The sequence below is a fragment of the Myxocyprinus asiaticus genome, chromosome 6, assembly GCF_019703515.2.
Source record: "Myxocyprinus asiaticus isolate MX2 ecotype Aquarium Trade chromosome 6, UBuf_Myxa_2, whole genome shotgun sequence".
Classification (NCBI taxonomy): Eukaryota; Metazoa; Chordata; class Actinopteri; order Cypriniformes; family Catostomidae; genus Myxocyprinus; species Myxocyprinus asiaticus.
In genome coordinates, this window is record NC_059349.1 from 16,607,272 (window position 1) to 16,632,110 (window position 24,839).

A 24,839-nucleotide genomic window follows, 5' to 3' on the forward strand; every position below is an offset into this window, starting at 1 on the left:
GTTAAGCTCAATCGACAGCATTTGTGGCGTAATATTGATTACCACAAAAATAAATGACGACTCATCCCTCCTTTTGTTTAAAAAAAAAAAAAAAAGAGCAAAAATCTGGGTAACAGTGAGTGCGTTTACATGCACGTTTTACATCGATTATGGTCATGTAAACGCAATAAACGGTATTCTTTTATCGGTGTAAGGTCATAAACGGTGTAAGAATAAACCGGTCGACAAGGGTAGATTTTTGCCTATTATGCAGATTTCACGTGGCATGTAAACACCTTTACCTATCTAATGTGTGCACGTGTTGAGTGCATGTCTCTTCACATTTTGATGACAAAAGCAGAGAATAACACGATTATTTCAGATCTCATGTAAACACGGTTTCCTTGTTTTGTCACATTTTTTTTAAATAAGACGATTTTTGGGAGTAATCAACGTATTGGTGTGCATGTAAACGTGCTCATTGAGGCACTTACAATGGAAGTGAATGGGGCCAATCCGTAAACGTTAAAGTACTCACTGTTTCAAAAGTATATCAACAAGATGTAAACAATAAGTGTGTTAACATGATTTTAGTGAGATAAAATCGCATCCTAACCTTTTCTGTATAAAGTTATAGCCAGTTTTACAACTTCGTTGCTATGATGATGAAATGCCATAAACCCTAAAACGACTGTAAAAACGATTTTACAGCTTAAATAATACTTGAGTTTTAACAGAAGAATTCATGTAAGTGCTTTTATAAAATTATAAGCTTCACATTTCTGCCTTTAAACCCTCCAAAAATTGGCCCCATTCACTTCCATTGGAAGTGCCTCACTATAAGAAAATGAGGGATATTATATATATATATATATATATATATATATATTGGTAATAAATATTATGCCACAAATGCTGTCGATTGAGCTTAACTTGTATTGAACTTAGAATATTCCTTTAATCAATGCTGCAAAAAGCATTGTTCATTGTTAAAATACCTGAAGCATTTACAAATGTTAAAAAATAAAACATTTGTTACCGAGACCAACACAATTCAACCTTCGTGTTAAAATACACCTGTATGTCTGAATATAGGCTCCCTCCTTTATCCAAGAGCTATTATTGGAATTTTGTGGTATATTCACAATAACGTGATAATTTAAAACAGATTGGTGACAACCAGCCCCAGTCTCCAAAGTGTTGGAGTAATAAAGAGCATGATGCTCGGGAAAGCATGGTCCCTGATCACATGACAAGTGATTAGACTCATCATCCTCTCCCTATCACCCTGCGTTTTCCGACAAATTGCTATATATTTCCTCACGTTTGTGAATAGAACGACTTTTTAGAAGAACACATAACTCTGTAATATGATCACAATGATTGTCAGTCTTTCTCACAAGACACAGAGAGAGCCGTGGTCAGTATAGGAGGAGCTGGCTTGCTTTATTCTCATTTATTGGATTTAGAGTACATAGGAGGAGGTGCACCGTGCGTGAAGTTCGCCACCGGTCAAAGTTTGGAGCAAACTTCATATATAGCTCTTCACATAGGTCCAGCGTTGCTCTCTGTCGTCTCGGATACCGAAGAGGCTTCCCCTGACACTTCTGGTGCGTAATACAGGCGAGAGGAGGTACTGTCTATAAAACTCCCCATTTATAAAGGGGTTGCAGCCGTGGAAAAAGTTACTAGAGGGACAATACTGTTTGTAAGCCCATCAATGCTTCTCATGAAATCTCGAACTGTTTGATGCACAGTACAAAGGTTTTCTCTAGTAGATGTTTTCGGGTTTCACTACCTGCGTTTGATGACCAGAGAAACGTGCGCGCGAACATTTATATATATATATATATATATATATATATATATATATATATAAACCAAAGTTAAAGTTTTACCTCCTGAACTTTTGATTTCTGTTTTTCGGTCTTTGAGACCGTTTGCACAAATGTTATCTAACAGAAGCGTGAGAGTTTTAAAATTGGGAAGATGCCAAGTTTACACGGCTGTGTACCCCAAGGCTCATGCCTGGGTGCTGAACGTTTCTCCGCTGCCTTCCTTTTGCTCTCCCCACAGGACTCTTTCTTCATTCCCTGCGGCCCAAAGTGAACTTCTAGATCATAAGATGACCGAAAACGGAGCGTTACCGCGTCGGGGGAAAGTGCTCACCGTCGACACCATGAACGCCAACGTGAAGAAGGTTGAATACGCGGTCCGCGGACCCATCGTCCAGCGCGCGGTGCAGATCGAGAAAGAGCTGAAAGAGGTATGAGACTCAGTATTTCACCTTCTCTCAGCTTTAAGCATTTGAATTCAAGCTTTATTAAGCTTTTCATAAGGCAAGTATTCAAATTTCTTTACGTACAAATTGGAAGCAACATGCTTGTAGGATAAAGGGGAAACTGTGTAATGTTTGTTTGTAACACCAAAACCTCCCCTCACCAGTGGAAAAACAAGTTTATAAGCTGAGCAACTGTAAACGGTGAAACTGTGCAGTTGTTACCTTGGGAGCTAAGGTTAGATAGACTAAAACATATGCATCCATTTATTATTTTTGAGTTGCTTACAGAAATAACGGCAACACAGACAAGATAACTGTGCAGGCAAAGTGAAATTGACAGTTGTCCTCCAATTGTCTACAGTGACTGATTATTAGAGATAATGCATTTTGCATTAATAGTGTGGAGTGAGCCGGGGGTGCCCTTTTTCATGGTTTTCAGCCACTGCCCCTCAAAATGTCTGTGCTCGACTCTACTACGCGGAAATGTTAACATTAAATTTGCTTCATATGGTAACATCTAACTTAACTAGTTTGAGTCAAGTCAAAAAGCTTATTTAATATCTCTGAATTAACCTGAATACATTAAGTTACACCAGAAAAACTAATAACAAGGGTTTTATCAGGTACAAATAGATACGGTGGCCAAGGGCTGCACAACACAACTAAATCAGCAAAGCAAATAAAAGCTGAAAACAAAACAGAAATAAGCCACAACACACACACACACACAAAAAATTCAGCCACAACACACACACACACACACAAAAAAAAAAATTCAGCCACAACACACACACACACACACACAAAAAAAATTCAGCCACAACACACACACACACACAAAAAAAATTCAGCCACAACACAATGAAAATTCAGCCACAACACAATGAAAATAAGCCACAACACAATGAAAATAAGCCACAACACAAAGAAATTCAGCCACAACACAAAGAAATTCAGCCACAACACAATGAAATTCAGCCACAACACAGCAAAATTCAGCCACAACACAGCAAAATTCAGCCACAACACAATGAAAATAAGCCACAACACAATGAAATTCAGCCACAACACAGCAAAATTCAGCCACAACACAATGAAAATAAGCCACAACACAATGAAATTCAGCCACAACACAGCAAAATTCAGCCACAACACAATGAAAATAAGCCACAACACAAAGAAATTCAACCACAATACAACCAAAATTCAGCCAAAAATAATGAAATTCAGCCACAACACAACAGAATTCAGCCACAACACAACAGAATTAGCCACAACACAAAGAAATTAAGCCACAACACAACCAAAATAAGCCACAACACAATAAAATTCAGCCACAACACAACAAAATTCAGCCACAATACAACAAAATTCAGCCACAACACAATCAAATTCAGCCACAATACAACCGAAAGTAGGCCTCAACACAATGAAATTCAGCCTCAACACAATGAAATTCAGCCTCAACACAATGAAATTCAGCCACAACACAATAAAATTCAGCTACAACACAACAAAATAAGCCACAACACAACCGGAATAAGACACAGCACAACTGAAATAAGCCACAACACAACAAAATTCAGCCACAACACAATGAAATTCAGCCACAACACAATGAAATTCAGCCACAGCACAACCAAAATTCAGCCACAGCACAACCAAAATTCAGAGCCACAGCACAACCAAAATTCAGAGCCACAGCACAACCAAAATTCAGAGCCACAGCACAACCAAAATTCAGAGCCACAGCACAACCAAAATTCAGAGCCACAGCACAACCAAAATTCAGAGCCACAGCACAACCAAAATTCAGAGCCACAGCATAACCAAAATTCAGAGCCACAGCATAACCAAAATTCAGAGCCACAGCATAACCAAAATTCAGAGCCACAGCATAACCAAAATTCAGAGCCACAGCATAACCAAAATTCAGAGCCACAGCACAACCAAAATTCAGAGCCACAACACACCAAAATTCAGCCACAGCACAACCGAAATAAGCCACAGCACAACCGAAATAAGCCACAGCACAACCGAAATAAGCCACAATACACCAAAATTCAGCCACAGCACAACCAAAATTCAGAGCCAGCACAACCGAAATAAGCCACAGCACAATGAAATTCAGCCACAACACAATGAAATTCAGCCACAACACAACCGAAAGTAGGCCACAACACAACCGAAAGTAGGCCACAACACAATGAAATTCAGCCACAACACAACCAAAATAAGCCACGGCACAACTGAAATTAAGTCACAACAAAATTCAGCCACAATACAATGAAATTAGGCCATAACACAACCAAAATTGTGGCTAATTTCCATTGTGATGTGGCTTTTCCTTTGTGTTGTGGCTTAATTTTGCTGTATTATGTTCTGTCTAATTTGGTTGTGTTGTGCACTACTCGGCCACTGTAATTAGCTCCTTTAAGTAACAATTTCAGGTTACCATTTTTTACAGTGTACTGAGTAAAGGGCAATTACTTTGAAGGGAATATATTTTCTGTTGTGTTTGAGATTCATAAAGGCACTTTCAAGTTGTCTGGTTAAACATTTTTAAAGTTGTTACTGGTGTGGATTGAAATATAAGAGAAGCTTTTTACATCAGGGCTGAATTGATGACAGATCTGCAAAGGCCAGACCAATGTCTGTCCCTCTGTTAATCTGTATCCTCCAGTTTTTCCATATTTCACAACCACAATGTTTGCAATGCTGTCATCACTTATCAGTGGCTATTAGTTCATACTTTGTCAGTCATTTAGGTAGTTTAGATCTCATAGCGATCCCCATTTCTTCTGGGTACTGTGAGAAGGAAACTGTGCTCACTTATATGGTCAAGCCCTTCATAAAATCACATTCCAGAGTCAGCGTTGATTGTCTAGGGAACAGAGAGCATCTCTGTTTGTCAAGTCCTTACCTTGATCTTTATGTTGGTGGTTTTTAAGCGAACTACATAATGTGCAAAAAACCTTCCAGGAATGAACACAAATGGCGCGATTATTAGATTCCAGTGTCAAGCATCTGTTGCAAAAAAACAGCTGAAGTTGTAATGAGACACTTTCCTTACAGATCAACGTCTTGTGGTTAGAAAAGAGCACTGCTACAGGTAAACTTTGTTATATTGTCATTGCAATAAAACTAGCAGTGTGGTTCTCAAAGACGTTTGTCTACAGAACAGAAAATGTTATGGGATATTTTACTACGAGCTTAGTGCGAACGAATTGCCGAACCTCACTGCTATTTTTAATCCCATGAGAATATAACAGGCACAGTGATATGCATATTAAATTATAAACATTAAGACAACACCAGGTATATTATAAAATCTGAGGTATCAAAATGAGCTTTATTGCCAAGTATGCTTACACATACAAGGAATTTGTCTTGGTGACAGGAGCTTCCTGTGTACAACAATACAAAAACAGCAGCAAGACATAGATAATAAAAACTAATTATACACATACGTACAGACACACACATACATACATACATACACACATACACATGGGTAGTGCAAATCTAATATAATCTGTTTTGTACAGTGTAAATACAAATCTGTTATGTACAGTGCAAATGTTTTTTTTTTTTTTTTTTTTCAGAGGAATGAAATGGCAGAAGAGGTAGGATGTGTTGGATAAATATAAGAAAGACTAAACTGTGTATTGCACATAGTTATTGCTCAATGGGGCAAATGAAATGGATAGCCTGAGGGGAAAAAACTGTTCCTGTGCCTGATGGTTCTGGTGCTCAGAGCTCTGAAACATCGGCCAGAAGGCAACAGTTCAAAAAGGTAATGAGCTGGGTGAGTGGGGTCCAGAGTGATTTTTCCAGCCTTTTTCCTCACTTTGGAAGTGTATAGTTCTTGAAGGGGGGGCAGGGGGCAACCAATAATCTTCTCAGCAGTCCAAACTGTCCTTTGTAGTCTTCTGATGTCTGATTTCATAGCTGAACCAGACAGTTATTGAAGTGCAGAGGACAGACTCAATGACTGCTGAGTAAAACTGTATCAGCGGCGCCTGTGGCAGGTTGAATTTCCTCAGCTGGCGAAGGAGGTACAACCTCTGCTGGGCCTTTTTCACATTGGAGTCAATGTGGGTCTCCCACTTCAGGTCCTGTGAGATGGTAGTGCCCAGGAACCTGAATGACTCAACTGCTGCCACAGTGCTGTTTAGAATGGTGAGGGGGGTCAGTGTTGGGGTGTTCCTCCTAAAAGTCCACAATCATCTCCATCGTTTTGAGCGTGTTCAGCTCCAGGTTGTTTTGACTGCATCAGACAGCCAGCTGTTCAACCTCCCTTCTGTATGCAGACTCATCATCTCGGATGAGGCCGATGACAGTGGTGTCGTCTGCAAACTTCAGGAGCTTGATAGAGGGTTCCTTGGTGATGCAGTCATTTGTGTAGAGGGAGAAGAGTAGTGGGGAGAGCACACATCCCTGGGGGGCACCAGTGCTGATTGTACAGGTGCTGGAAGTGAGTTTCCACTGTCTCACAAGCTGCTGCCTGTCCATCAGAAAGCTGGTAATCCACTGACAGATAGACATGGGAACAGAGAGTTGGTGTAATTTATTCTGGAGTATAACTGGGATGATGGTGTTGAAAGCCGAACTGAAGTTCACAAAAAGGATCCTTGCATATGTCCCTGGTCTGTCCAGATGTTGGAGGATATGATGCAATCCCATGTTGACTGCATCATCCACAGACCTGTTTGCTTGATGAGCAAATTGAAGGTGATCTAGAAAGGGTCCAGTGATGTTCTTCAGGTGGGCCAACACCAGTCTCTCAAATGATTTCATGACCACAGATGTCAGGGCGACAGGTCTGTAGTCATTAAGTCCTGTGATTTTTGGTTTCTTTGGGATGGGGATGATAGTGGAATGTTTGAAACAGCATGGGACTTCACACTGCTCCAGTGATCTATTGAAGATCTGTGTGAAGATGGGGGCCAGCTGGTTAGCACAGGATCAAAGACATGCAGGTGAAACGCCATCTGGGCCCTGTGCTTTCCTTATCCTTTGTTGTCGAAAGACACGGCACACATCATCTTCACAGATCTTAAGTTCAGGTTGGGTTGCAGGAGGTGTTGGTGTTTGTGTGAAGTGAAGGTCAGAGTGGATGTGGGGTGTGAGATAGGGCCTTTCAAATCTGCAGTAGAACACATTCAGGTCATCAGCCAGTTGTTGGTTCCCTACAGGGTTGGGGGTAGGAGTCCTGTAATTTGTGAGTTGTTTCATGCCACTCCACACTGATGCAGGGTCGTTAGCTGAAAACTTGTTTTTCAGCTTCCCAGAGTATCTTCTTTTAGCCACTCTGATTCCCTTATTCAGTGTGTTCCTGGCCTGATTTTACAAGACTTTATCCCCAACTCTGTAAGCATCCTCTTTGGCCTGATGAAGCTGCCTGAGTTCTGCTGTAAACCATGGTTTGTCCTTGTTAAATGTTAAATAAGTCCTAGTAGGAATGCACATATCCTCACAAAAACATATATGATGTAACAGTATTTGTGAGCTCATCCAGATTGATGTCTGAAGCCTCAAAAACACTCCAATCAGTGCAGTCAAAGCAGGCTTGTAGTTCCAGCTCTACTTCGTTGGTCCATCTTTTTACAGTCCTTAATACAGGTTTAGCAGATTTTAATTTCTGTCTGTAGGTTGGAAGAAGATGAACCAGACAGTGATCAGATAGTCCCAAAGCTGCTCTAGAGACAGAACTATATAACTCCACATTTATCATCACATACCATAAATATTCTAAAAAGAATGAATGTGTGGTCAGCTTCTATATTATTTATTTACTACATAGTTGCATTGAATTTAGTTTTTTTTTGTGCGTGAGATGAGTAAAAGCACAGGAATACATTCAGAGTCTTTGTGTGTATGAACATTATAATACATGCACACATACTGTATAATAGGCAGACTTTCGAAAACAGACCGGGTTTATGTTTGCAGTACAAAGGGTTCATCGTTCATAAACCGCAACTGTTCATTTTTAAGTATGGTATATCATTTTGGAGGTGTGTATCAGCTGCATGTCCAGTGCCAGTGTTTTCCAGTTGATTAGCGCCACCAACATGCTGGACTCTGGAAAAATGGCAAAAAGCTCTTATCTCAGTCAGTCAGTTTTCATTGTAGTCTGAAGAAAAAACTTGTTGTGAACAGGCCATTAGACGCAGTTATTCTGACCAGATAATTTTGCATGATGTTTATTAATAAATCATGCTAATTCTTGCCTGCATGGTCTGTTAACTGGTATTTAATCTAATTTCAGCTTCACACATATTCATTTGCTTCCTGTATTGTTCTCCATCCCTAATAAGCAAAACCAGAAATACAGAGTCAAAATCTAATTTATTCACCATATGTAATGCAGAACAGGGTTCACTGTGCTTCACACAAAAGCCAATTGCTTAGATGCAACAAGGTACTGACAGTCACAATGACAATATCCGCACATACTGCACTAGAATCTGGGAACGTTCACTGCAAAAACAATAAGTCAACAGACTGTATGAGAGGATAATAAAATAGTTTATCCACAGTTCACTCTTGTTACTGACAAAAGTTACATAAAAGTAAAAGTTTCCTTGAATCATGTTTAAATAATGCAATCAAGATGTTTTTTTTTTTTTTTTTCAGGAAGTTTTTTTTTTTAATCTGTTCAGGGATTTTATGAAATCATGGAAAGCAGACAAATATGCACACTGTGGTAGTCTTTGCTCCCTTTGTTAGATCTTTGGTTTTTGGTTTCTGGGAAAAACACGCATGACAAAGGTGGCCTTCACCTAATACTGTGCAAATCTCTCTCTCTCTTTCTTCTAATGCTTTCTCTCCTGTTTACTCACCTACTCTATTACACCTTGTCTCTCTACATTTCTTAAACACTGTTTTACCCACTCTTTCCTTCTCTCTATCACTCTCTCGTCTCTCTCTTTCTCCTATAGTGAGAGTTAAAAAAGCTTTATTGGCATGACTGTAAACTATTAAAATATTGCCAAAGCAAAAACTTATATAGCACAAATGTAAGGAAATCAATAAACAGGTTGAATGAAAAAGATACAATAATTGGAATTTAATAGTATTTTTTCCTACCTTTTTAGTTATATAAATATTATACATGTACATATAGGGTGAATTGGTTAAACCGGTCCACTTTTTAATAGACAACCTTGTAGTGTGTGTTTTTTTTTTTTTTTTTTCCCATATCCTGCAAATTCATTAACACTATATGTATTTGCAGATATAAAAATCAACAATGCTGACAGTTTGTCAAATATTTATCAACCAAATGAAGAGAGAGCCCTGAAAAAGGCCAGTTGTAATGACTACAAAAATGTTTCCTGAAATATGACCCATGTACTCTCATTCTTGCCTGTACAGTTTTGATAATCTCCTTCCAACAAAAACCATCTGCCCTCTGTTTAAACAGGATTAAAGGTTTTCTTTGCTTTAGGGGTGGTTGTCCCACGGCTGCCTCTGATTGGCTGGAGTTAAGAATTCTCTCTACTTTCTGACCAGTAGGAAATGCGTTTGTGGGATAGGTGAGAGGTTCTGGCAGATGCATCTGTGCATCTGGTTCTGCGAGATAGTGTCTGTCTCACACTAGAGAGGAACAGATGTGCAGTCTGCAGCTTGTGATCTAGTCCCTTCAGTACCAACTACTGGGAGTGTTGCTGTTGTTTGTTGAATTCCAAACAGCTGGAGCCTGAGGGACAGGATGAAGTGTGGGAGGCATAATCAAACACAAGACAGCTCAGAACAGACATTCCTAAAGTTTCCGCTATTTGATAAATGATGAAAGAAATTTGTTGACACAAAATCATTTATAAAGGATTATTTAGGGACACAAATCTTTCTTAGACTAGAAAAAGAATAAAAGTTGCTCAAAGAAAAGTGTCACCCCCTTCATGGCAATGGTATACCCTGATGGCAGTAGCCTCTTTCAGCAGGATAATGTGCCCTGCCACACTGCAAACATTGTTTGGGAATGGTTTGAGGAACATGATGAAGAATTCAATGTGTTGCCCTGACCTCCAAATTCATCAGATCTCAATCCGATTGAGCATCTGTGGTCCGATCCACAGTGACTCCACCTCGCAACTTGCAGGACTTGAAGGATCTGCTGCTAAAGTTTTGGTGCCAGATACCACAAGACACCTTCAGGGTTTTGCAGAGTCCATGCCTCAGTGGGTCGGTGCTGTTTTGGCAACTCGCGGAGGACCAACAGCATATTAGGCATATGTCATAATGGGTCATAATGTTTTGGCTCATCGGTGTGTGTGTGTGTGTGTGTGTGTGTGTGTATATATATATATATATATATATATTTATTATTCATGCAATTATCAAATCAGCCAATCGTGTGGCAGCAGTGCAGTGTATAAAATCATGCAGATACGGGTCAGGAGCTTCAGTTAATGTTCACATTAACCATCAGAATGGGTTAAAAGTGTGATCTCAGTGATTTCGACCGTGGCATGATTGTTGGTGCCAGACGGGCTGGTTTGAGTATTTCTGTAACTGCTGATCTTCTGGGATTTTTACACACAACAGTCTCTAGAGTTTACTCAGAATGGTGCCAAAAAAAATAATAAAATAAAACATCCAGTGAGTGGCAGTTCATCAGACGGAAATGCCTTGTTGATGAGAGAGGTCAATGGAAAATGGCCAGACTAGTTTGAGCTGACAGAAAGGCTATGGTAACTCAGATAACCACTCTGTACAATTGTAGTGAGTAGAATAGTATCTCAGAATGCACAACACGTCGAAACTTGAGGCGGATGAGCTACAACATCAGAAGATGGTAGGACCACTGCAGTCTCAGCTTTCTGTTCTTGGCATACAGAAGTGGAATCCGAAGTGGTCTTCTGCTGTTGTAGCCCATCTGCCTCAAGGTTCAACGAGTTGTCGACAAATGTTTTCCTTATTCTGATGGTTCATGTGAACATTAATTAAAGCTCCGGATTCATATCTGAATGATTTTGTACATTACACTGCTGCCACACTATTGGCTGATTAAATAATCGCATGAATAAGTAGATGTACAAGTGTACCAAATAAAGTGGCCGATGAGTGTATATATTCCCAGGGAGGTCTAACTGTCATTTTGCTAATGTGTTATGTATGGAAATCGGATTCAAGGTATAAATTCCTGCTGATCAGGTAAGGACATGCTCTAGCTACATTCTTATATGAAGTTTAGATCAGTCGTCTGCCATTAAGGAATATTGTCTGTAAAAGCAGAGCTTTTCGACACTGGAAGAAATAAAGCTTAACATAATCGTATATAATGACAAATCATTTGTTAAACTCTAACCGCATGGTCTTACTCAAAGTTAATGGGTGATATCTCCCGCACATTCATTTATAAAAAATTTTTTATATGCTTTCACTCCATCCGTCTTCAAGGTTCATAAAGTGTTATAGTTTATAATTTTTCTAAGCTTGCAGAAGGGTTTTGTTAAAAGTTCTCAAACACTTCTCAAATGAAAATAAAGCAATTGTTTTATTCTTGTAGAACTGTGTATTTGGTCTGTCTTTGCAGTAGAGAGGGGGATAAAGTATTGGAAAAACAAGATGTTTGTGTAATGCAATCAGTATGCAGTGAGAGTGGCTGGAAGATTGTTTGTGAGGCTCCAGATGCACACTGTTAAAGTGCTTTTGAACTTGGTAAACAGACAGGTGGACAGAGGGGACTGAAAAAGCACTGCCTTCAGCAGTAATAATGACCCTTGCTGCATGTTTACTTTCCAAATAAGGCAACACTCTAACCTCTGCTGATCAGACAAAGTATGAAGTTAATAAAAACACTACAACATAGATTATTAGTGGTGTTTGCTAAGGCAAGCATCACTATTCCTTTTGATCACACTTTGACAAAGTTTTCAAATTTGGTGCGTAACTCATCCCGCACTGTTTGGGCAAATGACATGAACTACACCTCAAATTGTGAGGTTGTTAAGAAAAGGTGTGCTATTACTTTTCTAAGCAATCAGACTTAAGAATGAATTAACAGGCAAAAAAAAAATCTCAGACATATTGAAGTAGCGACCCAAGCCATATATTGGGATGGGAACTTTTGACTTGAGCCAGTAAGCAACCACCCAGAACACCCTGGCAACCACATGGCAATGGGCATAGCAACCATCCACAAATGCCAAATAAACTATGCTCATTTTGAAGTACTCTTTACTTATAACATCTGTGCTAGATGTCATTGCATGCTGTCTAATTTTGTATGTTATGTATTTCACTCCATTGCAGGGGGTCAAGAAGCCTTTCAAAGAGGTCATTAAAGCAAATATCGGAGATGCTCACGCTATGGGCCAACGACCAATTACCTTCTTTCGACAGGTAGCTGTCCCCTCTCCTTTTGCTGACAAAAGATTCAATGAATTATCTACTCAAGTCATTTCCAGTCAATGAATCTTCCAATGCTTGAAGGTCCACTGCATTTAAACTGTTCCATGCATTAATCAATGTCAAAAATTGTGCTGAAACGATTTGCACTTTGGAAATCTTAGTATCACAAAAACAGTTTTTCAGTTGTTCCACTTTAAAAGGAACACATACAAATTAAGACGTATAGTCATTGCAGTCTGAGCATTAACCAAGTTCTCTTATTTTACCTGTCATGTTATTATTTTTATTTGATTTGTTTTTGAATGCACAGAATTGTGTCCATAGATATTCTGTAGCCTCATAATGCGATTGTTTTCAAGGTGATGGCATTGTGTACTTATCCACAACTACTTGAGGATAACAAGTTTCCAGAGGATGCCAAAAACCGAGCAAGACGTATTTTGCAGGCATGTGGAGGGAACAGCATAGGTATGTGGACGTTTCAAGCAGTGACAATGGTGTACTGCGATGTGACATGATATGCTTCATTACAAACTAATTTTAAATAACATTGTTCTATGTCGTGTATAATTATTATGCATGCTGCTTCTATGACCTCAGTTCAGCCTTGAAAACTCTCTGAATAAATTGAAGGTGTCATAATGACACCTTAGCAGCTGCAGAGCAATTACGTAGATCTGCCACTGCTAGAACATACACATACTGTACATAATATGTTGAGCATGTTAGACATGCTGCTGCTGCACAATTAGACCTACATACAGCTACCTTGAAACAGCTATAGACAAGTGGTGTTGGGGAGGTGGGGGGTTTCAAAAAGAAAACTCTTGTAGCACGCTCCAGTGAAACAGAATTACCTACAAACAACTGAGGGAATTTAAATGTTAGACAAAGAGAAAGCACAGAAGTTGATTGGTTATCAGCTTGGACCTATCAGCTTGCGCCATGTAGAATTTCATGACTGAACTTAGAACCGTTTATTGAGAGACTACATGGAATATTTGCACTTTGATTCCATGTTGAGTTTAAATGAATGTTAAGTTAAAATACATAAAAGGTGATTAAAGGTGAAAAAAAAAAACTTTAAAGGGTGACCTGTCACAGCTAGAAAATACACTTTCCCTTATACATTCATATAACTTTTAACCTAAAATCTTGATGTTGATACAAAATGTTCATCAACTTGTTATTTGACTGCCCATAAGCATTTCATTGCACTTGATAATAAATCATGATACACTGAACTCTTAACTGTATTAATTGCTAACTATCGAAAAACAGCATATGTTACTCAATATCCCTTAATCTGCTCAGTGATGTTACTGATTAAAAAGCTGTTGTTAGTTTTTGAAATATGTTCTTTGTTAGAGTTTCACACCTTCTCTCTTTATTCTGTTCCTCCCCTTGCTCTCCCCCAGGTGCCTACACAACAAGTCAGGGCATTGACTGTGTAAGACACGACATTGCAAACTACATCAAACGCCGGGACGGCGGTGTTGCCTCTGACCCTGACAATATCTACCTCACGACAGGGGCCAGTGACGGCATTGTGGTACGTCAAGTAAACTATTAACACAGTTCTATGTACACTTTTTTGCAATTTAACATTTTTATTGATTCACACAGAAAACAAGAAAAGCAAAACATATATACATGGAATCAACATTTAACATTCAACCCACACCCGACCCCCAACAAACACTCTCGTGGTCACATGAGCATATACACACAAAAAAAATAATAATAATAAAAAAAAATGAATAAATAAAAATATAATAATCACACACATCTACATCTAAACCTCTCTCTCCGATACCTCTCCCCAAGAGCCCTCCAAGAACACCAGACGCTTGCCCCATTTCCCAGCAAACAAATCCAAATTACCCAGTCTACTAAATACCACTTCCTCATACGCCGCCACCCTACCCATCTCCGTACACCACTCCTGAAATGGGGGTGCTTCAGCCGGCTTCCAGCCCCTCAAAACAATCTGTCTGGCAACCAACACACTGGTCAGGACCCAGTTCTTTGTGTTTATTCCCCACATCGATGACCTCCCCATCACCCAAAACACAGAGTCTGGAGCAAAACGAAATCCGAGTGCCCGACACGTCACACACAAAACTCTGAACCTTCATCCACAACCCCTGGATCTCAGCACACCACCAAAAAACATGGGCCATGTCTCCATCCTCTGATTGGCATCGCCAGCAGGTGGGTGTGTCTTTAAGACCAAGCCTATTAAATCTAGAGGGGGTCCAATAGAATCGATGTATAAACTTGAATTGCATAAGGCGCACTCTTGCATCTCTAGATGCAGACTTGACTTTTTTTTAAATTCTAGCCCACACTCCCACCTCCAATACCAAGATTAAATCTTTCTCCCATAATCTCTTGATAGAAGTTAAAGCTCCATCCCCCAGACTCTGAATTAGCAGGGAGTAATACACTGATGCCTTGTGACCTTTTCCAAAAGCAGTAATCACCACTCCCAGAGTGTCTGCCGTTTTAGGGGGATGTATGTTACTTCCAGAGTACAGAGCAGGTGGCGCAGCTGTAAATACCTAAAAAACTGAGATCTAGGAATCTCAAAATGTTGAACCAAACCTTCAAAAGATCTCAACACTCCACTTTCATGTAGGTCACCGAGTGTAGAAACCTCCCTCACAATCCACTCTGACCAGCAGAAAGGGGACTTATTAATACATAATTTTGGGTTCAGACATATGCTGTGGTTACTCCACTAAATCAGATTACTTTTTGTAGTTACCTCCCTGGAGTTACGCCACTGAATCAGATTGCTTTTTGTAGTTACCTCCCTATAGTTACGGCACTGAATTGGATAACTTTTTTGTTTGTATCTCTCTCCCTGTAGTTACGCCAATTAATCAGATTATTTTCTGAAGTGAAGTAATGTTAATTTTGGAATTTAATTTTCGTAATAACTGTTACTTATAAAAGTAATGCACTTTATATATTGATTTATTTAATGGAAAATTAAATGACAAATGGAAACCTCTTCCTTTCCCACAGTTCCACATAAAAGCCATACTAACTACTAACCCTAAGTGTAGTAAAATACTAAAATGTTTTTGAAGTGGTAGGGTTTCTGGTCTCTTGTATAAATCACATTGTATAAAATTAGGCACAATATTATTTCAAGTATTTTAGATTGTATAATTTGTTCTTTCTCTTAACGATGTCATCATTCTTTGAGCATAATGCAAAAATAGTTTTCTTAATCATTATTTTTTTCTTGTGTTTTCCAATAAAAATATCTAAACATCCTTCAAACAAGAAACAATTTACTTTAAGTAATCTTATGTAATTTTATTATATAAGCAAAATGATATAAGATAATAAGACTTGTGTTGTTTTTTTTTCTTGTTATAAGCGTAACCCGTGCTAAATTATTTGAAATAATGTTTAAAAAAATAATAATTTGACAATGTGGTAAGAATAAATTTTAATAAAATAAACGTAATTAATAGAATCTCTGAAAACAAGTGCGTTTAAAATTTTATATACTGATATTTTGCTGTGTGTAATTTGTCTTATTTTTTCTCTCAGACCGTGCTGAAGTTGTTGACTGCTGGGGAGGGTCATACCCGGACAGGGGTGATGATATCCATACCTCAGTACCCTCTTTACTCAGCCGCAATAGCAGAGCTGGGTGCTGTTCAGGTCAATTACTACTTGAATGAGGAGAAGTGTTGGAGTCTAGACATTAGTGAGCTTCAGCGCTCTCTACAGGCAGCCCGAGAGCATTGCAATCCTCGTGTACTGTGCATTATCAACCCTGGCAACCCCACAGGTAAACCATTAATTGGAGCCTTTATACAGTAATCTGAATTGATCATCTGTCATGCAGTTCTTTCAGTAATGATTAAATATACGCTAATGTATATTATGCAATCTATCCAAATCGAACTTTTTTTTTTTTTGTATTATATTATTTAAATGCAAAAATCTCTTATCATATTGGGAACACAAGTTAAACCATTCAAACTGTGACTTTACCCAAGCAAAATAAGATAATTTCATATTTCTTATATTCTGAACTTTTGCATATCGTTTTCCCAATCTTTCTTTAATAGGTCAGGTACAAAGCAGACAGTGTATTGAAGATGTAATCCAATTTGCAGCCAAAGAGAACCTCTTCCTAATGGCTGATGAGGTAGATTAATGCAGGGGTCCTTTGGGGTCATTGTTTACAGCTATATCATATTATAAACTGATAATTATATAAAAATTAGTATCATCTTTAGGTATAGATGTGCATATTTCTGCCTGATATTATAGTTTTAAAGGGATGTGGTTACAAGTAAGGACTTACTCTTTGTGTCTGTTTCTCAGGTGTATCAGGACAATGTGTATGCAGAAGGCTGTGAGTTTCATTCTTTTAAGAAAGTGTTGTTTGAGATGGGCCCAGAGTATTCTAACACATTAGAGCTGGCATCATTCCACTCCACCTCCAAGTGCTACATGGGAGAGTAAGTACACATCCATTCAGCTTAATCAATTAACAAAGAATTCCACAAAAATTCTTACTGTTGGTGACCCTCACCCAAAGCTGGCTTTACACTACAAAGCTGCACAGAAACAGTATCTGAAGTGGCATAGATACCACGGAAGGTGTGTTTACACTGATTTATTTTATTTGACACAGAGGCGGCATAAATGTATTTACACAAAAGGTTGATTTCATCTTGTGAATGCCTTTATGACTTTCTTTTTGGGCTCCGATGCACTTACATGGTCCACTAGTTAATCTTTTAAACTTCTATATTCATTGATTAATTATATAAAGTAATTTAATGAATTGCACTTTCTTTCATTAGAATCCATACAATATCTATTCTTTTCTTACATGTAAATGCACACTTGCAGGTGTGGTTTCCGAGGGGGGTACATGGAGGTCATTAACATGGACCCAGAGGTGAAAGCTCAGCTCACCAAGCTGGTGTCAGTACGTTTGTGCCCGCCTGTGCCTGGACAAGCCCTCATGGACCTGGTGGTCAATCCCCCTCAGCCTGGAGAGGCCTCCCACAACACTTTCATCAAGGTGATTTCATCTTTACATCCTTTAGCAAATTTAATCTTTTAGGTGTAAGTATTTCTTTGTAGAGAAAAGTGATGTGAAAGATAGTTTCTTCACATATTTATGAAAGACAATATAGAGTGGGGTCTGAATCCACTTGTGCAAATGCTTACAGCTTTTAATACAGCCTTTTTTAATTTCCAAATTATCAGCTTTACAATTTGAGTGGAAAGGTGAATTGAAAAATGTATATAAATTTCAGAATTTCATTTGAATTTAATAAGCCTTTTTCTTAAAATACAGCATGCACTCCACAAGAGTCTGCAAAACCTGAAGATCCATGTTATTCAGCATGATTTGACAATGTTCCAAAGAGCATCTTATTGTGTTCTTCAATGGAAGCAAGGAAATCTGACCTTTTGTATAAGGAATTAACATGGTCAATGTCACAAATTTGCTAATTTTATTAATGACGTAGAAATGGTGCAAAATATTCAATATTTCAGTAACACTTTACAATTAGGGTCCATTTGTCAACATTAGTTAATGCATTATGCATCATGAACTAAAAATATACACTGATGAGCCAAAACATTATGACCACCTGCCTAATATGCTGTTGGTCCTCCATGTGCCACCAAAACAGCGCTGACTCACAAAGGCATGGCATGGACTCTGCAAGATCTCTGAAGGTGTCCTGTGGTATCTGGCACCAAGACATTAGCAGCAGATCCTTCAAGTCCTGTAAGTTGCGAGGTGGAGCTGCAGTGGATCGGACTTGTTTGTCCAGCACATCCCACAGATGCTCAATCGGATTGAGATCTGGGGAACTTGGAGACAAGAGAAACACATTGAACTCTTCATCATGTTCCTCAATCCATTCCTGAACAATGTATGCAGTGTGGCAGGGCGCATTATCCTGCTGAAAGAGGCCACTGCCATCAGGAAATACCATTGCCATGAAGGGGTGTTCCTGGTCTGCAGTGAGGTTTAGGTAAGTGGCATGTGTCAAACTGATGTCCACATGAATGGCCAGACCCAGAGTTTCCCAACAAAACATTGACCAGAGCATCACGCTCCCTCCACGGTGTGTCGTCTTCCCACAGTGCATCCTGGTGCCATCACCTTCCCAGGTAAACGGCGCACACGTAAACGGCCGACACATCGGACCAGGCGACCTTCTTCCACTGCTCTAAGGTCCAGTTCCGACGCTTGTGTGCCCTTTGTAGGCACTTTCTATGGCGGACAGGTTTCATCATGGGCACTCTGACCGGTCTACGGCTACGCAGCCCCATACGCAGCAGGGTGTGATGCACTGTGTGTTGTGACACATTCCTCTTGTAACCATCATTAAAACAACACCCCTTCGCCGGTTTGTGGTTTGTCCCTCCTCGGACCACTGTCGATAGGTACTCGCCACTGCTGACCAGAAGCACCCCTCAAGCCTTGCCATTTCAGAGATGCTTTGACCCAGTTGTCTGGCCATAACAATTTGACCCTTGTCAAAGTTACTCAGGTCTTTACTCCTGCCCATTTCTCTTGCATTCAACACATTGACTACAAGAACGGATTGATTGCTTGCCATCTAATCTAGCCAGACCTTGACTTGTAGCCTTGTTAGGAGATGATCAACGTTATTTGCTTCATCGTGAGTGGTCATAATTTTTTGGCTCATCTGTGTATTTTTACAGCATTTATTAATCTTTGTCAATGTTAGTTAATAAAAATACAATTATTCAGTGTTAATTCATAGTGCATTAACTAATCTTAACAAATATAACTTTAGATTTTTTTAAATGTACTACTGGTATATGTTTAAATTAACATTAAGATTAATAAATGCTGTAAAAGTATTGTTTATTGTTAGTGCATGTTAACTATTCTGCAAGCACATAACCAATCCACAATTATTGCACTTACTATTTAATAATATTTAATAACTTGTCTGTCTCTTTCTGTGCTAGCTTCTACTCCAGCTACTCTGAGAACTTGGCAGTGCGATACTGCAGATCAGGGCTGTTTCTAGCCACAGGTGAACTAGGTGGTCGTGTAAGACTTTTGTATGACACATTGCTTGCTATGTTCCTCATGTCACTTTGGATAAAAGCGTCTGCTAAATGACTAAATTTAAATGTAACTAATGTTGTTAACCGATGTTAACAAATGGAGCCTTAAAGTGTTACCAATATTTCGTATTAATTATACGTCAAAACATGTTTTTGTTTTAAATAGTATTTTTTATTGTTTATTTCCAGATTTAAATTAGATTTCAGATCCCAGATTTTCAGTGTGAACTTCCACTGTTAAACCCCACTGTATTTATCCATGATCAGAGGATGAGTTCCTTTGTCTACCTTGTGGTCAATATGATTGTCAAAGGTTTTGTTTACAAAAAGGCCCAAGAAGAACAATTTGTCTTGGTCCCCATTAGCTGTAATCCTCTCATCTAACAACCTTGGCTAGAATCCAAGTCTTTTTCAGTCCTCTGCTCTTCTCTCCCTCTGTCTTATGTAGGAGCGAACAGCCGTACTGAGTGCCTTAGCTGAAAAAGCCAAACTGACAGAGGAGATTCTGAATACAGTGCCAGGTATCAGCTGTAATCCTGTGCAGGGAGCCATGTACTCATTCCCACGGATCACTTTACCTGAACGTGCCATCAATGAAGCCAAGGTTGGTTTCCTATGTTTGGTTCACATAGTCAGTCTCTTCTTCATTGCTTGAATTTGTTGCTTATGGTAGTATTCTGTTGTTATTTTTTTTTCCCTTATCTACATTTCAGGCGAAGGGTCAGGCGCCAGACATGTTCTACTGCATGACACTTTTGGAGAAAACAGGCATCTGTCTTGTTCCTGGCAGTGGTTTTGGTCAAAGAGATGGCACTTACCACTTTAGGTGTGTATGTGTGCTCTTATGATGATTAGATTTTATGCTTGGTTTTTATAGATTGTTCAGGGAAATGCCTCACAACGGTGATGCACTAAAGGAATGGTTCACCCAAAAATGAACATTTTGTCATTATTTACTAATTCTCATTTCGTTCCAAATCCATATGCTGTTTTTCTTCTTCTACAGAACACAAAAGGTGAAATTTTGAAGAACCTACATGTTTCTCTTTTAAATATTTTTTTTTTCTCTCACTATATTCCAAGTCTTCTGAGCCACGTGATAGCTTTGAGTGGGAAGCAGACTGAAATTTAGGTTGCTATAGGTCAAAAATCTTTCCCTCTGTCCTCCGCTGAAGCTGACAAATCTCATTTTTGTTTGTTCAATTAAAAAATGGCACCTTTAGACTAGTGCTGTCAATCGATTAAAAATGTTATGCTAAATATACTTCTTTTCCTGTCAAAATGCATTTATTGTCTTTGTAGGAAAGAAAACAATATAATGCCTTTATTAGCATTTTTCAGTCAAGGCTTTTCACAGTATAAAGAGAGAAATGCACTAAAATAGCACCAATTCAAGTAACATTAAATGTTTCTCAAAGTCTAAGTGGAAGTTTGACTAATTGACTAGCCCCCACATCATTGCAATGGGCATTACATCTCTTAAACTCTCATCCTCCACATTTAATCAGCTGGCAGACTGTGGTTATGCACTTTGCCTGCAGCATTTGTGAAGCCGAGTTCATGATTTGTGTCAGGGTGTCAGCACCAGCATCATGCAGCACTTTGAACTCCACATGAAAAGCACTTGCTGACAAAAATGTCTCATTCTGCGTTTTGGTGTTAGTTAAGACTTGGCATGCTTCTGTGGTTATTAAAATACACCTTACTTGGGCTGAAAATTATTTTCTGTCACAAGTCCCATCTAGGCTTGTTTTGTACAACAAATAGCATTAAAGGCCCCTTTCCCCATCATTGTGGGGACACATTACAGAGATTCCACCATTCCAACCAGTTTGTATGCTGTTTTAACTGTAAATGCGTTAATGGCGAATAAGAAAAATTAACGCATTAAAATTGTATTCATCGCATGCATTAACCCGTTAATTTTGACAGCTCTGCTTTATTATTGTGACAGATTTGGCATCTTTGACATAGCATACTAGTTGTATGGACTCCTTTTATGCTACATTTACAGTTGTTGTTTTTTGTGCCATTTTTTTTGGAACTTGATGACATTTTGTGGAAAAGTGGAGTGGACGAGTAAAGGATGACAAAAATGTAATGTTTGGGTGAACTATTATTCAAAGACCCAGTGTAGCAGAATTGCAACATTTGTTCGAAGCAATTAAATTATACCTTTTTTAATTGTTATTTAAAACAGTATATAAAAATAAATAAATAAAAATAAGAGTAGCTAACAATGTGAACTGTATCATAACAGTGGGAGAAAAAAATACGTATTAAATGTCACAGCTTGGTAAAATCGCACAAATTTCCCCCTTAAAGAAAGGTATGCTTAAAAATCAATATTTTCCCATTCACTGCCATTGTTTGCTAAAGTCACACAAAATTAAACCCAAATCAAAATGTTTAAAACATTTTAAAAGATTTTTATAAATAGTGGGGAAAAAACAAATTGTCAATGCTTGTGTCTCTTGAGGTGATGTCTAATATTTAAAGAAAATGTTATTGACATTAAATGGAAACTTCATCCATACTTATTTTGTATTCTTTGGTTCACTAGGATGACCATCCTTCCTTCAACTGACAAACTGAAGATAATGCTTAACAAACTGAAGGAATTTCATCAGAACTTCTCCCAGCAGTATTCCTGACCCACTTCAGAGCCCTCCAGCCACAGCTGACCGACTAAAATATTCTTCTCACTTTGTGCCGCCTTAATATTTTGCCAGAATTAGAGCCAAATATTCACATGGGCATTGATGGACACTAATCTGCAACCCTGCCACAAGATAATTGATGCCTTTTAGCTAAAGATATATTAACATTTTCTAGAACTATCATTATGGACTTGATAGGGCTGAGTTTGAATTCAAGCAGTAGAAACAACACTAATTCTTATTTTACAACATTTAAACCATCAATTAAATTAGAGCATATTTTTAGTAAACAGTCCTGAACATTTCTGAGATATTCTTGATGTGGTGTGTATGTGTGTGTTAGTGTGGTGTGTGACAGTACAATGAAAGTGATAGAATGGGCATTCGACAAGACATTTAGCACTTTTGCATTCAGTGCTTTGTGTGTATTGTTGTAATTATAAATGCATTCATTATTAAATGTAAGTACAAACATTCCTGTACATGTACATACCAGATTAACTATATGACAGATACAGTATAAAACAATATACATTAACAATTAGGATTTTGTGTTGTGTGATGTTTGAATGCTACTTTGAGGAAATGTTCCTGTGAAAGCTCCTCACCACTAGAGGACACGCTACCATAGAATTACAAGATCAGGCCTCATCTTGTTTTTGAATTGATGCCTTGTTTTGTAACACCACTCTCTCTCTCTCTTTTTCTCTCCCACACACACTTACAGACACACTACTGTGAAGCCCAACTGCTCTATTCTTTTATGGTGTCATTTTGTTAATGAGTTAAGGGATATAATGGGATAATGTGTAGTTTGAGAACTTTTCAGAGCTTAAAAAAGCTCTGTCTCTCTTTGATTTTTACAACTGCTATACATTTTCATTCTGCAACAATGTTTCTATTTTATATTTTTGCACACACAAAAAAGTGTGACGTTTTGTAATTGCAGTACCACAATGATTATAGATACATATGGATTTATATAGAAAATAAAAGGGACGTTCGATAAGGTGTAAGGTAATCCTGCCTTTCATTAAAAAAGACATTGGCATTGTCTGGTCGTTTTGCTCTTGAATAGGGGTTCTCAACGGGGGTGTTCAAAGAATGTCAGGGGGGCCCTAATAAGTAGAGAGGGCAGGCCCGGTTCTAAGGTACATCAAAGCACCCTCAAATGTATAATGTTTGTGCTTTATTGTGTCTTCACTTTAACTAGCACCCCATTATATTCAGAAGCATCCTAAGAGATTTTGATCTGGCGCGGGGACTGAGAGAGGGGGCTGGTTATCAGTCATGTTGTTCAAACCTACAGTCCACACAATAATCTATTTTGCAGTTGAATCCGAGATAGACTTACCTGTAGGACTTTTCAAAGGATGCGTCTATGTAAATATGCCTCAAAGACAGATGCTTTTGGAGCATTTCAGTTAGGTCGCGTTGTGTCATAAACACAGCATTTTTAGTATGTTGTGTCAAATTAAACGTAGTTTGAAAGTTAGAAAAACATGGCTCAAGACCCCTGAATTCGGAGTTGTGTTCCATCCCACTGTGTTTATACGCACAAACGCATTATCATCTTGAGCTGTCTGATGTCAGTAAGTGTGGTTTGCTGCCTGTGCAACTGAAATTGCACTTACTGCCCCCTGCTGAATGAGACTCGCAAAAATATGAAGGTGGTACTTCCTGCTCGAAATGCTCCAATGGTAAGAATATTCCTTAATATGGTCTAGGGGGGAAAATTATTATGTTAATTTTAGCTTTAATGCATTACGTTGGAGAGCAGATGAGTCTTCTGTTTTACTTTTCCCTTTAGAGGGCTGCTTGTGTCGTGGGCAGGCAGGGGGAAGGGAGGAACTGATAGGAGCTCAAACAAAGGCTGTGTGTTGTAGCCCCAGAGCTGTCCTTGAATGTACAGGTGCATCTCAATAAATTAGAATGTCGTGGAAAAGTTCATTTATTTCAGTAATTCAACTCAAATTGTGAAACTCGTGTATTCAATAAATTCAATGCACACAGACTGAAGTAGTTTAAGTCTTTGGTTCTTTTAATTGTGATGATTTTGGCTCACATTTAACAAAAACCCACCAATTCACTATCTCAAAAAATTAGAATACATCATAAGACCAATAAAAAAAACATTTTTAGTGAATTGTTGGCCTTCTGGAAAGTATGTTCATTTACTGTATATGTACTCAATACTTGGTAGGGGCTCCTTTTGCTTTAATTACTGCCTCAATTCGGCGTGGCATGGAGGTGATCATTTTGTGGCACTGCTGAGGTGGTATGGAAGCCCAGGTTTCTTTGACAGTGGCCTTCAGCTCATCTGCATTTTTTGGTCTCTTGTTTCTCATTTTCCTCTTGACAATACCCCATAGATTCTCTATGGGGTTCAGGTCTGGTGAGTTTGCTGGCCAGTCAAGCACACCAACACTATGGTCATTTAACCAACT

General features: G+C 38.7%; 1 protein-coding gene across 3 annotated transcripts; it reads left to right on the plus strand.

The window, feature by feature from the left end:
• The first annotated feature begins 1,449 nt into the window (after positions 1-1,449).
• On the plus strand, positions 1,450-23,408 carry LOC127442014 (alanine aminotransferase 2-like). Of its 3 annotated transcripts, none has more exons than XM_051699674.1 (12): positions 1,450-1,589; positions 2,056-2,245; positions 12,527-12,616; positions 12,985-13,093; positions 14,044-14,177; positions 16,196-16,439; positions 16,723-16,802; positions 16,982-17,118; positions 17,516-17,690; positions 20,181-20,336; positions 20,446-20,558; positions 22,296-23,408. In XM_051699674.1, the coding sequence occupies exons 2-12, from the start codon at positions 2,105-2,107 to the stop codon at positions 22,384-22,386; spliced, it is 1,470 nt and encodes a 489-aa protein (XP_051555634.1). In that variant the 5' UTR covers positions 1,450-1,589; positions 2,056-2,104; the 3' UTR covers positions 22,387-23,408. The 3 variants fall into 3 exon arrangements, with proteins under 3 accessions (XP_051555634.1, XP_051555635.1, XP_051555633.1); XM_051699675.1 differs by having other exon boundaries at positions 1,486-1,612; XM_051699673.1 differs by lacking the exon at positions 1,450-1,589 and having other exon boundaries at positions 1,689-2,245.
• The last annotated feature ends 1,431 nt before the right edge of the window (positions 23,409-24,839 follow it).